This window comes from Ranitomeya imitator, chromosome 3 (assembly GCF_032444005.1).
Source record: "Ranitomeya imitator isolate aRanImi1 chromosome 3, aRanImi1.pri, whole genome shotgun sequence".
NCBI lineage: Eukaryota > Metazoa > Chordata > Amphibia > Anura > Dendrobatidae > Ranitomeya > Ranitomeya imitator.
Window position 1 is genome coordinate 350,711,531 of NC_091284.1, and position 16,899 is coordinate 350,728,429.

The following is a 16,899-nucleotide window of genomic DNA, read 5'->3' on the forward strand; positions in this document are numbered from 1 at the left end:
TGAATTGGACCCTATTTCTTTGTCTTTTTTTTTTACTTCAGAAACTCTTTTTCAAGATGGAAAGACTCCGTGCTAGCCGTCCCAAAACAGAATTTACATTTGCTTTTTGCATTGACTACAGATCATCTTGATTTGACATGCTATGAACATCTTACTGGCATATTTTTTTATTATTTATATACAAATGATTATATTTTCAGCTAAATTACTATTGCAAAAGGGTTAAATAAAACTCTAAATTAGACTGCTTGACCTCTACAACCTTTATGCATCACAATACATTACAGACTGCAGAATAAGTTATGTCAGTGAGCTTCACTGCCCGCAGGGAATTGTAAACTTATCTCTCTTCTCCTGAACAAACTTGTAGGCTATGTTCGCACATTGCATTTTTGCTGCACCTTTTTCTGCAGGCAAAACCTGCTCTCTTGGCAGCAAAGCAGCTGCTTATAAAAAGCAGGTTTTACTGAGTTGTGAACATAGCCTTAAGCTAATTCATGACAAATCAAACTATTAAAAGCAAATTTAGTTGAGGAGTGCCATATATTAGTTTGTACTACTATTATTATTATTATTATTATTATCACATTTTTAGCTGTTGCTTTTTTCAGCATCCCCAAATTTTAGAAAACACAATATTATATTGAATATGCTACAGTTTTCATCTGAAACTGGAGTGGCATAGCAGCTCTACTTACAAACTCTGTGTTAGTCATCCCAAAACAGACTTTAGAGTTAGGCCGGAGCCACACTACCAGAGAATACAGACGAATGCTATGTGAGAAAACATCTCATAGTACTCGGACCAGTGTTAATCTATGGGGCAGCTCAGATCAGCGTATTTTTACTCAGGCGTATTGGACGTGCATGTAGAATGGACGTGTATATCATCCGAGACTCGTCAACACAAGTCCATAGACACCACATAGACCATCCATGTGACTTGCGACAAATACGCATAAATTTTCCTCATTTCAGCCCATTGAGACATTAAATTCAATGGCGAAAAGCAGTGAGAAATGTAAAGCCATACGCATGTCATACGGATGTCATACAGATACATAGGTGCTAGAACATTGCATAATTGCATTGCAAATGCATTACACACAGATTACCATATGGAGAACACTTGTGCAACTCTCGGCAGGGAGACTCGGACCGATTTTTCAAACGTTAAGTGTGACCGAGCCTTAGTATTTGGTCCGTATTTTACATTAGTATTTGCTCAGTATTTTACCTATCAGAGGAAAAGTATAACAGAAACCTGTCATCACTTCTGTACTTATCACCCACTCCTGGTCCTGGCTTACAAATACTGAGGTAGAAAAAATTACCAAATACTGATAGTGTGACTGTAGCCTTCGAGAGAAAAGAGGTACTAATAAATTTTCTACATTAGAGCTGTGCTAGATCTACACAGCAGGTTCATATGACTGGCCTCCCAGCAATGATATAATCAGCAGGAAAAATTGAGAAAGTTACACTACCGCCTCCTTTAACCCCTTTCTGACATTAGACGTACTACCCCGTCAAGCAAACCTGGGCCCGTATGACCATCGACGGGATAGTACATCATATGCAATCAGCCGTGCTCATGGGGGAGCGCAGCCGAGTGTCAGCTGATTATCACAGCTGACATCTGGCAATATGTGCCAGGAGCGGTCACGGACTGCTCCCGACACTTTAACCCCCAGAACACTGTGATCAAACAAGATCGCAGCGTTCTGGTGGTATAGAGAAGCATCACGCAGGGAGGGGGTTCCCTGCGTGCTCCCCTGAGACCCTCAGAACAATGCAGTCCTGCAGGGAGGCGGCTTGTCAGTGCCTGCTGAGAGCAGGCGCCAGCAAGCCTCCTGCGCTGCATCTCAGATCGCTGATCTGACACAGTGCTGTGCAAAGTGACTTTATATAGTGATGTCTCACCCTGGGACAATGTAAAAAAGTTAAAAAAAAATCACACCATGCAAAAATCTTAAAAAAAAAAAATCCTAAATAAAGAAAAAAATAAATATTGTTCCAGTACATACATTTCTTTATGTAAATAAAAAAAAAAGTACACATATTTAGCATCGCCGCATCCGTAACGACTAGACCTACAAAACTGTCCTGCTACTTAACCCCTTCAGTGAACACCGGAAAAAAAAATTAGGAAAAAAACAATGCTTTATCATCATACTGCTCAACAAAAAGTGGAATAACACGTGATCAAAAAGACGGATATAAATAATGATGGTACCGCTGAAAACGACATCTTGTCCTAAAAAAAATGAACCACTATACAGTGTCATCAGCAAAAAAATTAAAAAGTTATAGCTATCAGAGTAAAGTGATGCAAAAATATTTATTCTTTATAAAAAATAGTTTATATTGTATAAAAGCGCCAAACCATAAAAAAATATAAATGAGGTATTGCTGTAATCATACTAACCTGAAGAATAAACCTACTTTATCAATTTTACCACACGCAGAACGGTATAAACGCCCCCCATAAAAGAAATTCATGAATAGATGGTTTTTGGTCATTCTGCCTAACCAAAATCGGAATAAAAAGCGATCAAAAAATGTTATGTGCCTGAAAATGGTACCAATAAAAACGTCAACTCATCCTGCAAAAAACAAGACCCCACATGACTCTGTGGACCAAAATATGGAAAAATTATAACTCTAAAAATGTGGTGATGCAAAAACTATTATTTGCAATAAAAAGCATCTTTTAGTGTGTGACAGCTGTCAAACATAAAATTCCGCAATAAAAACCCACTATAAATTGTAAATCAAACCCCCCTTTATCACCGCCTTAGTTAGGGAAAAATAATTTAAAAAAAAGGATTTATTTCCATTTTCCCATTAGGGTTAGGGTTGAGGCTAAAGTTAGGGTTAGGGTTTGGGCTACAGTTAGGGTTAGGATTACGTTTACAGCTAGGTTAGGGGTGTGTCAGGGTAAGAGGTGTGGTTAGGGCTATGACTAGTGTTGGGATTAGGGATGTGTTGGGGTTAGGGGTGTAGTTAGGGTTGGGATTAGGGTTAGGGATGTGTTGGGGTTAGGGGTGTGTTGAGGTTAGGGGTGTGGTTAGGTTTGGGAATAGGGTAAGGAGTGTATTGGGGTTAGGGTTGGAGTTAGAATTGGGGGGTTTCCACTGCTTAGGCACATCAGGGGCTCTGAAAATGTAACATGACGTCCGATTTCAATTCCACCCAATTCTGCGTTGAAAAAGTAAAATGGTGCTCCGTCCCTTCTGAGCTCTATCGTGCGCCCAAAAAGTGGTTTACCCCCACATATGGGGAATCAGCATAATCAGGACAAATTGGACAACAACTTTTACAGTCCAATTTCTCCTGTTAACTTTGGGAAAATAAAAATTTAGGGGCTAAAAATATTTTTTGTGGGAAAAAATGATTTTTTATTTTCATGACTCTGTGTCATAAACTTTATTGAAACACTTGGGGGTTCAAAGTTATCACAACACATCTACATACATTCCTTGGGGGATCTAGTTTCCAATATGGGGTCACATGTGTGGGTTTCTACTGTTTAGGTACATCAGGGGCCAGGTATGGACTGGGGCTGAAATTCAGCCCTGGCAATTGAAATCGCACAGTCCCCATCCCCAAGCACCAGATGTGAATATATTGCTAATAGTACCCTGGATAGAGGAAAGGAAGATTTAATACAAGACCAATATTTCTAATGATACCTGTGACCTGCTGGGGTAAATGATGGAGTCAGAGCCTATGTGCTTCATCACAACTCTTAACAGAATGGGTGTCTTGAGAATACTGATTCTGCTAACAATGTAGCAGACAAGGCAGCCCATGACCAGGCAGGTCCTTCTGACATTTGCCAGAATTGCCAAATGGCCATTCTGGCCCTGTCAGGGGCTCTGCAAATGCAATGTGACGCCCGCAGACCATTCCATCAAAGTCTGCATTCCAAAATGCCACTTCTTCCCTTCTGAGCCCCGACAGGTGCTCTCAAAACGCAACATGGCGTCCTAGCTCAATTCCAGCCAATTTTGCATTGAAAAGTCTTCCGTTCCGAGCTCTGCCATTTGCCCAAACAGTGGTTTACCCCCACATTTGGTGTATCGGCGTACTCCGGACAAATTGTCCAGCAACTTTTGGGGTCCAATTTCTCTTGTTACCCTTGGCAAAATAAAACAAATTGGATATGAAGTAATTTTTTGGCGTAAAAAAGTTAACTGTTCATTTTTTTTTAAACATACCAAAAATTCCTGTGAAGCACCTGAAGGGTTCTTAAATGTGGTTTTGAGTACCTTGAGGGGTACAGTTTTTAGAATGGTGTAACTTTTTGGTATTTTCTATCATATAGACCCCTCAAAGTGATTTCAAATGTGATGTGGTCCCAATAAAAACGGTGTTGTAAAAATGAGAAATCGCTGGACAACTTTTAACCCTTATAACTCCCTAAGAAAAAAAAAATTGGTTCCAAAATTGTGCTGATGTGAAGTAGACATGTGGTAAATGTTACTTATTAAGTATTTTGTGTAACATATCTCTGTGGTGTAAGGGCATGAAAATTCAAAGTTGGAAAATTGCGAAATTTTCAAAATTTATGCCAAATTTCCATTTTTTTCACAAATAAATGCAAGTAATATCAAATAAATTTTAGCACTGTCATGAAGTACAATATGTCACGAGAAAACTGTGTCAGATTCTGCAGAATCCGTGGAGGCGTTCCCGAGTTATAACCTCATAATGGGACAGTGGTCAGAATTGTAAAAATTGGCCTGGTCATTAAAGTGCAAATCACCCTTGGGGGTAAAGGGGTTAATGTATATTCATTGCTTCATGTGAGCTTTGTGGGGTTTTTAACAGAAAATAGATGGGTAAAAGCCTATTAGCCAGGAATGTCTTATTTTAATACACCGGTATTCCTAAAATGTATTTTTAATCCTCTCAGGATATGAAAAAAAGATATCATTTCTTATAGCATCATATAAAATGAACTATAAAAAGGTAAAACTATAAAAAAAAATATTACTCTAAAGAACCATATACAGAAATTGGAAATTCTACCCATAACTGTAAAAAAATGTTTACAATAAAATTTCCCCTAAAATAGTTTAAAAGAAACGAAAAGTACAATTCCAGGTCAAGTGTTCAGTGAAATATTTTTGAAACTGTTTTCAGTTGGCTGGAGAAAGTTTTATCACTTTATCTATACATCATGTCTGCATCACGGCCAATTCCCCAACATATGCATTCCTATGAAATGGATTGATCCTATACAGCCATTTGATGCAATCATTCAAGGCATAGCGATTCAAACCTTGCAGTCCATCCCAACAGCAGCCAGGCTTGTAAAAATGCAAAACGCAAGCAAAGTTGGGTGGTCATGCATCCCACCGGCATTCCATCCATTTCCATTTATCATTACAGTACATGCAGTTCTAATACTTACCTGACCCATGATGGAGAGACCATATCCATGTCCCTTGGGATGAATTTTAGGTGGAGTGCAGCAGCTGGGACAGTTACAGAGACATGAGTCAGAATATCGCTTACATGGAAACCTAGTGAAGAGTGGTGAGAAAAGGAGCTAATACGGGGAAAAGGAGCATATTTGGTAGATATGTTAATCATATAAACAAAGACACATCATTATTAAAAGAAAGAATCTCCAGAGAAAAATGGTTACGTTTGCTATTTTGCTCACTAGTTTCTAATGCTTGAACATGTTAGGTCAGAAGGGGTTTCTATGTACTTTCCAGGTGGATCTAAATGACTAACCAAGAAGCATACATAAGGTTAGTCTAGACAGAATACAATATACTATTGACGCAGATATAAAGCATATGCTCAATATCAAATTATCGTAAACATCTATAGTGAAGATGCTAATATTAGATTTTCGTCCAGCCACAATAAAATAGATTGGACTAAAATGATCAGGGAAGCAGAGCCTGTCTAGTGAACATGTGGCCTAGGGGAGACATTTTGAATGTTTTTCAATATTAATGTAACCATTTTCCCAGAATTACTTTCTACTTAAGAGACCTGCAAAATCAGTTTGGGTTATAGGATAAGGTTGAAATAGAGCAGTGCATTCACCTGCACAGGGAATATTTGCTGTTTGCTAGTTATTCAAGGCTAAAGGCTTCTGAATAGATACAAATAATGAATCACTAATCGAATCATTGCTGAGTCTATGTGAACTCCAAATACTAAATTAAAATAATGACAAGTAAATATTACTACTGTAGTTGCAATGGATCTACTGAAACATTAATAGATCTGTAACGGTCATAAGCATTTGCTGATCTATCCACAACATAGTTCCCGAACAGCAGATCGGTGGGTCCAGTCCAACACCCGGCACTAACATGATCATCTGTTTTTTGTTCTCACGATGGCTGGATATAAACACTTTTAGCGAAGCTGCACAGCGCAATTCCATTTAAGGTGTAGGCTACTGAAGCACCGCTTCTACTCTAAAGAGCAAAAGCTGTGCTGAAGTAGATGGAAATGGTGGGCAATCCGGAGCAAAAAAAGGTTGATCGGTGGGAACTCCAGGTGTCAGACCACACAGATCTGCTATTGATAACTTATCATGTAGAAACGTTATAAAATACCTATGTCTGATCAGCCCCTTTAAATCTCCGCGGCAATTCTCAAAGAATTGTACTTTTAATAGGAATCAAACCCAATATTTTGGACTAAAGATGGTGCGAACCTTTACATAGCAAAGTTCATTAAAAACGTCTCAACCTAAAAGTGTGGTATTATTTTACTGCCTCTTAGGCTTTATTAAGATTAGTATAATGATGATATACTGAAAAGGCTGAAAAGGACATATTTTTCATGTTCCCTTAAGAGTCTATGAAATCCATTCGAATAGTAAAAAAAACATAATGCCTGTAAGCGAAGGGCCTAAAGAAAATGTCATACTTGTTTCTGGGATGGTCAACACTTGAAGACCTGCGATATTTCTCCCGTCGGGTGGCACCCTTTGGTGACATTTTGGTGCTGGTGTCAGAGTCCCCACTGTCATCATCCCCCATGGCTTTGATGTAGCTGCCACTCCTCATCCTTCTGCATGGTATTTCTCCTTCTTTCCCAGGTGCCGGATATCCCCCCCATTCGTCTGGTGGAACCTATAGAAACATAAACAATGCACATTTGCACAGCAAGTCGCTGAATGCTATAAGTTTATATATGATAAAGTTTGATATATAAATATATATCTACACTGTGCAACAGTTTTAGGCTGTAAGAATGCTCTAAAAAATGTAAGTGTTAATAGTTTATTTTTATCAATTACCAGAAGTGAAAGAAAATAGAGAAATCTAGATCAAATCAATAGCTGGTGTGACAACCATTCCTTTGCCTTCCAAACAGTATCAAACATTAATTAGAGAAGATGTCCATGGTCACTATAGAGGAGCTGCACTGATCCACAGCTCACATGGGAGTATCTGTCCACAGGACAACTATAAGGCTACGTTCACATTAGCGTCATGCGACGCAGCGTCACCGACGCAACGCACGACGCATCGGAAACGCACGCAAAAACGCACCTTTTTTGACGCAAGCGTCGGACGGATGCGTCGTAAAACGCAGCGTTTTTGGTGCGTTTTTGGTGCGTTTTTACAAAAAACGCAGCGTTTTACGACGCATGCGTTGTCAAACACTGATTAGATCTTTACACACAATTTAGTGTCTAGACACTAGATAACACCACCAATGAATAGAAGAGGGTGGGTCTAGTGTCTAGACAATCGATAATGCCACCAATGGGTAGATGGGGGTGGGTATTAATGTAATAGTGGTATATATACCCCGGCATAGATTATTTCCAACCATAGAGCATCAAGATGGATCGTCCCATGGAGAGTATCTACCTCAATTTTCAGCTGGAATTAGCCCTTGCTATTGCTTATGCTATTGCCTGTCATGAACAGAGGAAAAGAGACAAACTACGGAGAAGGAGTCGTCGGCGTTTTTGGCTACACCCTATAGTGGAAGTCCGAGAGAGTCGTGGAGCCTACCATTGTCTGTTTGGCGAATTAAATGAGAACCAGGACAAATACTTTGAATACACCAGGATGTCAAAAGACAGCTTTCGATATCTGCTGCGTCTGGTGGAAGTAACCATTTCCAGGCAGGACACGCAGCTCCGTAAATCGATTTCCCCTGAGGAACATCTGCTGGTGACTCTACGGTACGTAATGGAATGTGAAGGATTTATATGTTCTTGCCATTTTTTAAAGTAACGTATTTTTGTTTTGTGGGGTGGGGGGATTGTTATTAAAAATGAAAAATTCTTTCATAACAATTTTATTAATTATATTTATTTATTTTTCTTCTTGTCAGTTTCCTGGCTACCGGAGAGACATTGAGATCACTGCATTTCCAGTTTCGGATTGGAGTCTCAACACTGTCGGGTATTATTGCCGACACATGCCGCGCATTGTGGGACAACCTCCGGGAGGAATTTTTACCCATCCCTACAAGAGAAATATGGCTTGCCAACGCCCAAAAATTTGAACAAGTGTGTTCTTTCCCTAACTGTATTGGAGCCGTGGATGGGAAGCACATTAGGATTACCAAGCCTTCAAGAAGTGGATCTCTTTTTTTTAATTATAAAAAATACTTTTCCACCGTGCTGATGGCAATTGCAGGTGCGGACTGCAGGTTTCTCGCTGTGGACATTGGAGCGTTTGGTCGTGCTAATGATTCACAGACATTTAAGGAGTCTGATATGGGCCGAAGATTGTACAATAACAATTTTAATTTCCCCCATCCACGACCTCTTCCCAACACCGACGGCCCGGCCCTGCCATTTGTTGTGGTTGGGGATGAGGCTTTTCAAATGAGTGGCAACCTACTTAAACCGTATTCAAGTCGTGGGTTGGACCGCACCAAAACTATATTTAATTATAGACTGTCCAGGGCCAGATGAACTGTGGAGTGCGCCTTTGGCATCCTGGTCTCCAAATGGCGTATCTTAGGATCCGCCATAAATTTGAAAATTGAGACAGTGGATGAGGTGGTGAAGGCGTGTGTGGTTCTCCACAATTTTATTATTGATAAAGAGAGAGTCAACGTGGAACTCGATGAACCCATACCAAATCCATTGCCTGATTATCAAGCTCATCCTCTGCGGACAACTGTGGAGATTGCTCATATGAGGGACCAATTTGCTGCATACTTTGTTTCTGATGTTGGCCGTGTTTCATGGCAAGATCAAATGGTTTAATTCTTCGTGTTATTATGATGTCATGTAAACACTGTGGAGTCCATGTCATTTAACCATACTATGTATGGTTATTGTTAAAATGTCCCCTGATTGTATAATGCGTTGTGTTTTGAAATAAAGTTCTTGTGCCTTTCCGTTTTCACCAAACAAATCTCCCATACGTTTTTCCATAGTAATAGAATTGTAAAATCCAATTTTATTGAAAGTAATGTGTGTCACACAAAATTTGTGTGTTCCATAGTTTTGACGTATAACATAATCGGCTCCCACCTTGTCAACCATTTTTAATCCTGCAGACTATTTGCATATGGAACCAGGCTTGACAAGGAGGGAGACGATCATGTTTGCAAAACTCTACAGAGTTAACACTATTGTACTCAGGATGCTAGAATTTGTCCAGAGTCAAATAGTGGCGACACTGTGAACATTGCTTCCACCTCACCTGACCAATAATCTTAAGGTACATTAATAAAACTATTATCCAACGATACCGACCAGTGATACGACTGGACCGAGATCGTTGTTTAGTTGTCGCGTGGTTGCTGGAGAGCTGTCACACAGACAGCTCTCCAGCGACCAAAAAAGAGCAAGTCCCGTGTAATCTGGGTAATGTTATGAAGCGCTTTGCCACACTCACGATGTTTACCATTGTAAATGTAATTTTAAAAAATACAAAAAACCCTTACACTCCGGTGTGTGAAACGTCCATCGCCGTCAACTTCCCGTACTGTGCCAGCCCTAAAGCACAGCACAGCGTTTATTATTAAGTCAACGGTGTGCTCAGCTTTACGGGCGGGAATCACAGTGTCAGTGCGGAAAGATGACGGCGAGGGACGTGGTAGACACCTTTTTATATTTGTGGGGTATTGTTCACTTTTTATTTGAGTGTTTAAAACAGTGCGCTAGTCACCCAATATTCCCTTGTTTAAAACAAAGACATCGCTGGATCGGTCTAAACTCGCCGATCCAACAATGACAGCGTCTGATCAGTTACCCAAAAAAAATTCCAAATCATTCGCTGACACCAAAAAACTCACAGCAGGGGCTCAATCGTTTTACGATTTCAGAAAAGATAACGTTGGTTACGCACAAAAACCAACTTTATCCATACTGAAATTGTTGTGTGATGGTACATTGTAAATTTGACATATTGAGCAATGCTGTTTGTGTTTGTAACATCTGAGTACAATGAGCGACAGCCCTATAAAACAATGAAAAAAACAAATTGATAAATATTGTCAGACATTGCACATCAGGTGTTACAAAGACAAGATTTGTGTATACGGCGCAAGGTGTGATTTGGTGCAAACTTTATTTGAGACAATAAAAACTAATTTTTAAAAAAAAAATAACATTTATTTAGGGTACAAAAAAAAAAATTGGGAAATGTTATTAGGGGGTACCAACATCCGCAATTAAAGGGGATTGATATCCCACACTTTTTGGGGGTGTTGAGGAGACCGAGGAGGAGGACGAGGGGGAGGAAGCAGCATACTCTATGACACTAGACGGGATGCCGACATCAATCCAGCCAGTGGATGGTGGCGTGACTAGCAAAGCAGGAGGTGAGGGAGGAGGAGGGACGACCAGTGTCCTTGGCTGGCTACTCCGGCTCCGGGTAGACCCAGGCTGTGATGGTGTACTCCTTGTAGACCCAGGCTGGGTACTGGGTGTACTCCGTGTAGACCCAGCCTGGGTACTTGGTGTGCTCCGGGTCGACCCGGGGTGTTTTCTGGTGGTACTTTTGGGAGCAGCCATAGCCAAGGTCGTAGTACTTGTCGTCGTCTTCTTCTTCTTTTTCCTCCTCTCTCCCTCTGGGTGTGGGTCGGCTTCCCGTCTGTGTCCCCTTGAAGGCCTGTCAGGCTCTGAACTTTGGGGCTCTGTTCTGTGGTGGGGGTGGCGGTGGCGGTGGCCCTCGGCACGCGGAGCTCTGTGGTGGTGCTCTGCAGCAGGAGTCGGAGTCATGGCAGCCAGCGATGGTACTGTGGGCATATTTGTCGCTGACTGCAAGACCCGAGCCTGCTGCAGAGCACTGACATATACATTGTTGCAGCCCTGCATAACCGAAATCTGGAGTTCCGGCGTAAGATGTTCAACCATGCCGTTGTGAATGGCAGTAAAAAAATGTTTGGCCGGCCTCGAGAGATCCGTTTCGATGTTTTCAAGACGCCGTTCGATATTGCACATTTTATCGCACAGCGCCTTGAAACCATTCTGAAATACGGTGCTCAGATGTAAAAATTCGGGCATGGGCGCCCTGTCCGAGGCCCGCTGACGCTGTCGGGAAGACCCAAAGGAAGGAGCGACAGAGGCCTCGGCCAGGGGAACATCTGATGGACCGGCTGCCGGTTCGCCAGATTGTGGTGGTGCAGACCTGCTCTCGCTGTGGGATGGCTGCGACTGTTCAGATGGCGCTTCACAAAGGACCGCTCCAGAGGGTCGGACAGTCTCGCGGGTGCTGCTGTGTGTTCTGTGAAAACATAAGGAAGCCATTAGTATACTAAATATCACATTTCACATGCGTCATTAATTAACTTTACCGCCAGGTATCCATTGCCGCCATTAATATTAACCTATTTTTAATATTGACACTGCATATGCACCATCAATATTAAAAAAAAAGGTATTTATTTAATTCACAATAGTCACCCATGGTTGTGGTTTGCAACACCAGACAATTATGCTTACGTTGGAACTGCCATGACGTCACGGTCATGTGACCGAGACGTCATCACAGGTCCTGCGAGCTGAGCAACCATGGGAACATAACCTGCTTTGCAGTGGAATGTATGCCGTATCTATTATATTTTACTTTTTTGTGTATAAAAAATCGGGGATACACCTGGATAGCCACTATACTACTACACTATTAAATATTGGCTGGGCATGGCCAATCTACTATTTTTCTGTGTTCTGTATACTTCAGATTTCAGTGAAATTGCTAGTAAGTCAAGCTCAACATTGTAGTAATCCCAGAAGGCTCGGAGCACGGAGCCGCTGTGTCAAGTGTGAGAAGACCAGAAATGAATAAAAAATTCTAGGTCAACGAGGCGTGAAAAGTAAAAACAAAATACTTTATTCACTTCAATCAGAAGCAGAGGATGAAACATCTGCACAATCCAATAAAAACACTATCTACGCGTTTCAGGTCTGATGTTCCCTGTCACCTGAAACGCGTAGATAGTGTCTATTGTATTGTGCTGATGTTTCATCCTCTGCTTATGATTGAAGAGGATAAAAGTATGTATTTTTTCCTTTTCACACCTCGGTGAACTTGCCTTTTTTTCTTCCTTTCTATACTTGGTACTTGCCAAAATAAATGGCTGGGCAATAAGCTACGTGGCTGGAATGTAGTATGTGAATATGCATGTTGTAAAAACTAGGTGTGTGCATAGGTACTATACTTACTCTCTGCTTTCAAGGACCGGTCGCAAGAACTGCAGTATACGGTTGTACTTGTACACCGAGGTCCTTGAAGCGGCAGCACCACTACGAGTCTGTCCCTCCTTTTTCAGGCCCCTCCTGAAGCGGTCCTTCATGGAGCGCCATCTGGTCTTCAATTGTTTAACTGTGTATAAATTGAAAAAATAAAAAAGGTTTTAGATAATATATTGAAAACGATTACGCAACCGTGTGCAATCCCAATAGAAGACATCACAGACGGTTGTGTAATCCTGGCATGATGGGTCACAGCAGCATTTTGTAAATACTTACGGAAACTAGCTTTGGCCTTGGGTGAAGTGCTGTCGAAGCCATCCCACAGCGATTGTGCCACCTCTTTCCACAGACGCCGCAATATGCCCTGGTCCGCGTGCCGGGGGTCACGGCTGTCCCACAACGGGCCCCGTGCTTCAATGGATGCCACCATCATGTCAATATCGAGTGGTTCATCCAGGGCCCGTTGTGAAACCTAGAAAAAATGGAAAACATTAATGTTTGAAAGATAAAAAAAATTGTCCCTACCTCCTTCACCGCCACCTACTACACACAACACCACAACCTCCCACCACCCCCCATAACCGCAAAAACAAAAAAATTAAACAAAAAAAATGAATAGGTTTGAAATAAATACTTACTCTCCGTCCTGCAACCACAGCTTGGCCCCGTCGTCCCTGCTGCTGCTCCCTCTCTTCCTCCTGGTTCTCCTCCTCACTTGAAGAAGCCTGCAAAATAATTTACCAAAAAGTTGAGTGAACCAACTACAAATGACAGCGAATATAGTAAGCAATAGTACATCATGTACTCACCGGACTCCTCAGCGGTGGGGTGTGGCTGGAATCGCTGCCGCTGGCCATGACTAATGCAATTCTGAAATAAAGAACAAAATAACATTGATCCTATGCTCCTATGCACAATCCAGCAATATATATAAAAAAAAAAAAGTCATTTAAACCACAAAGAACATTGCACTCCAACTGAACTAACGCTGAGCAAACAACACTGCCACATTGATTAAATTAAAGAAACAATGGCAGAGACAACCCAATGGCAGAGTACAAAAGCCTAAAGATAAGAAAACTAATCTACAACAGACCCTATGTAGTAATCCCAAAAGGATTTTTTTTTTTTTTTTAAAAGTACAGTATGCACGGAGCAACACAAAAAACACAATATTTTTTTGAAAGTAAAAAATTAACAACCCCCAAAAATTAAGGGCAGAAACATTAATAACACACCATACTTTACAATAAAACCGACAGGGACGGAGACAATAAAAGGGCCATACAACGCCATACATCACAACCATAAACATACAACGATGTCTTTACACAACCACAGTGCTGAACATAATACACAACTTGCAATAAAAAATTAATAAATGTAATAAAAGGGCGCAGAATCATTCTATACTACCATACTTAACAATAAAACCGACAGGGACGGAGACTATTAAACGCCATCATATAACGCAAGAAAACATCACAACTGAATACAAAAAACACCACCAAACCAAAAAATGGAAACGAAAAATCTATCCTGGAAAGAACAATAATCAAGGCCGCAGACAATGAAACGCCATCCTATACAACGCCATAAATCACAACCAGACTAAAAATACCACAATATCTTTAACCACAGTGCAGAATATAATACACAACTTGCAAAAATAATTTAAAAAAACATGGAGAAAATGCACAGAATCATTCTATACTTACATCTCTGGACAGCGGATGAATAGTAGAAGTCGTCTGGTGTTCTGGTGTGATGCCTCTAGATGTTCTGGAGATGTGCCTCTGGTGTCTTGCCTCAAGATGCTGCAGCAGAAGTGACAAACAATCCAACATTTTCTTTATATATGGGGGATGTTTTTCTCACTGTTTGCACTGTCTAGACACTGTCTAGACACTTTTTTGTTTCATTTTATCTAACGACGCATGCGTCGTACAACGCACGCACGACGCACACCCGCGACGCAAGTGCGTTGTCAATACGTTTCAATGGGAAATTGTAACGCATTGACGACGCAAGTGCGACGCAAGTGCGACGGGCACGTTTTTTGGACGCTACAAAAATGCCACATGGTAGCGTCTCCGACGCCACCCATGTGCGGTGAAACGACGCATGCGTTGTGCGTTTTACCGAAAACGCACGACAACGCAACGCATGCGTCCCCAATGATAAAGATAGGGGCGCATGACGCATGCGTTGTCGTGCGTCGGCGACGCTGCGTCGCATGACGCTAATGTGAACGTAGCCTTAGTTGTATAGTTCCCAAATCTGGCCTTTATGAAAGAGTGGCAAAGATATTTATGAAGGTAATGACAAAGTTCTGTTTGTAGTTTGTTACAAGTCATGTAGATGATACATCTAGCATGTGAAAGAAGGAGCTCTTGTGAGATGAGAAGAAAGTAGAACTTTTTAGGCTAAATACAAAACACTATGTTTGGAGTAAAAATTAACACTGCAAGTCACTCTGAAAACACCATTCCCACCGTTAAACAACATCCTACTGAGGGGATACTTATGTCAGAATGGACCGAATGGACTCTGATCAGAGTTGATAGCAAGATGGATGGAGCTAAATACAAGGCAATCCTGAAGGAAAACCTGTTAGAGGCTGCAAAAGACTTGAGACTGCGGGGTAGGTTCATCTGCCAGCAGGAAAGCAACCCTAAACATAGTGCCAGAGCTACAATGCAATAGTTTAGATTAAATCAGATTCATGTATGTATCTAGCCAAGTCACAGTCCAGACCTAAATCCCATTGATAATCTGTGGCAAGACTTGAAAATTGTTGCTCACAGACACTCTCCATCCAATCTCACTGAGATAGGGTGAGTTTCCAAAAATGAATGGGCAAAAATTTCAGTCCATAGATGTATAAAGCTGGTAGAGACCTACCCTAAAATACTTGCAGCAGTAATTGCAGGGAAAGGTGGTCCTATAAAGTATTGACTCAGGTGGGCTGAATACAAATGTACGTCACAATTTTCAGATTTATATTTCTAAAATAATTAGAAAACATGTATCATTAACATTATGCATCACACATACTTGCTACTTTCTGTTGGTATATCATACGAAATCCCAATAAAATACATTTAGTTTTGTATGTGTAACATGAGGAAATATGGAAAAGATCATGGGGTATGAATAATTTTTCAAGGCAATATATGCTTCCCTTCAAAATCGGAAGATGTCTAGTAGTGCCATGAGTTTATAACTGGCATAAATCAGTAAGGCCAAGCTACACCCATCTAATGTCCTGAATAGTTTGGCTATAATTTGTCTTTATTGATGAATTATGGACAAAAAACATATATTTGACATGGAAACAAGGTAAAGTGACTCATGTATGCAAAAAAACTTAGAAAATGGAGTGCAGAAAACTTCAACAGGTGCTCTCTTCCAATGAGTCAACATTTGAAATACTTGGCCTTAACAGAAGGCAGTTTGCTTGCCAAAGGGCTGGTGAGTGGTACAGTAAGGAGTGTTTGCAGGTAAGTGAAGCATGGTGGAGGTTTCTTGCAAGTTTGTCGTTTAATTTCAGAAAATGTAGATGAGGACTTATTCAGAAGAAATGGTGTTCCTAATGATAAATACAGGCAAACACTTATTCATCAAGCAATACCATCAGCCAAGAGTGTAACTAGCTCCTAATGTGCAGATGGAAAATGATCCCAAATGTACAGCCAAGAAGCGCAGTTTTGGAAGTGATGATATGGCCCCTACAGAGTCTTGAAATAGTGGCCCCTATAGAGTTCTTAAAATAGTTGGGACTCAAAGGCATGTCCATGGTCTGTGAGGACTGCTTCAGGGCAACCATAATGTCTCATATATTCATGGTAGAAGGTGATAGTCTTAATCCGAGCTGTAAGGTTTTTGACCAGTATAACGGCAACCCACTTAGTATAGTGGTCCACCATGGTAAGGGCATACGTGTAGCCCGAACGAGTTGGAGCTAGCTTCACATGATCAAGAGCAACTAGTTCATTCGGTTTCTGAGAATGGATGAAGAGGAGCTCTGGCATCTCTTTACCAGCTTTAGTGAGGTTGAAGCTGAACATGCACTACACCAATTCTCTATGTCTGAACGCATCCCAATCCAATAGAGGAGTTGGTGTATGGTGGCTTCAGTTTTGTGTACGCCAAAGTGCCCAGACTGGTCATGGTAGGCATCGAGAACAATTCTGACATCTCGCCATGGGATTAGAATCTAATGGAATCTTTCACCTGAA

At 41.0% G+C, this 16,899-nt stretch overlaps 1 protein-coding gene and 1 long non-coding RNA gene across 12 annotated transcripts in view; both read right to left on the reverse strand.

Moving 5' to 3' along the window:
• Positions 1 to 16,899, reverse strand: part of DLGAP3 (DLG associated protein 3) — a 764,134-nt gene that overhangs the window by 280,834 nt on the left and 466,401 nt on the right. For 4 of the 11 annotated variants that reach the window (XM_069756807.1, XM_069756805.1, XM_069756808.1 and 1 more), the window contains exons 4-5: positions 6,910 to 7,115; positions 5,423 to 5,486 (exon numbers count right to left, since the gene is read on the reverse strand). The exons of 4 other annotated variants lie outside the window; for them this stretch is intronic. In XM_069756807.1, coding sequence (XP_069612908.1) covers positions 5,423 to 5,486; positions 6,910 to 7,115 — 270 coding nt within the window. Of the gene's footprint in view, positions 1 to 5,422; positions 5,535 to 6,909; positions 7,116 to 16,899 lie in introns of all 11 variants that reach the window. 3 more of the 11 variants (XM_069756804.1, XM_069756806.1, XM_069756809.1) reach the window with 1 other exon arrangement.
• On the reverse strand, positions 13,295 to 14,472 carry LOC138669934 (uncharacterized). Its single transcript, XR_011319272.1, has 3 exons — positions 14,377 to 14,472; positions 13,468 to 13,528; positions 13,295 to 13,383 (listed from the first exon to the last, which is right to left on the reverse strand). It is a non-coding gene; the product is annotated as an uncharacterized lncRNA (long non-coding RNA).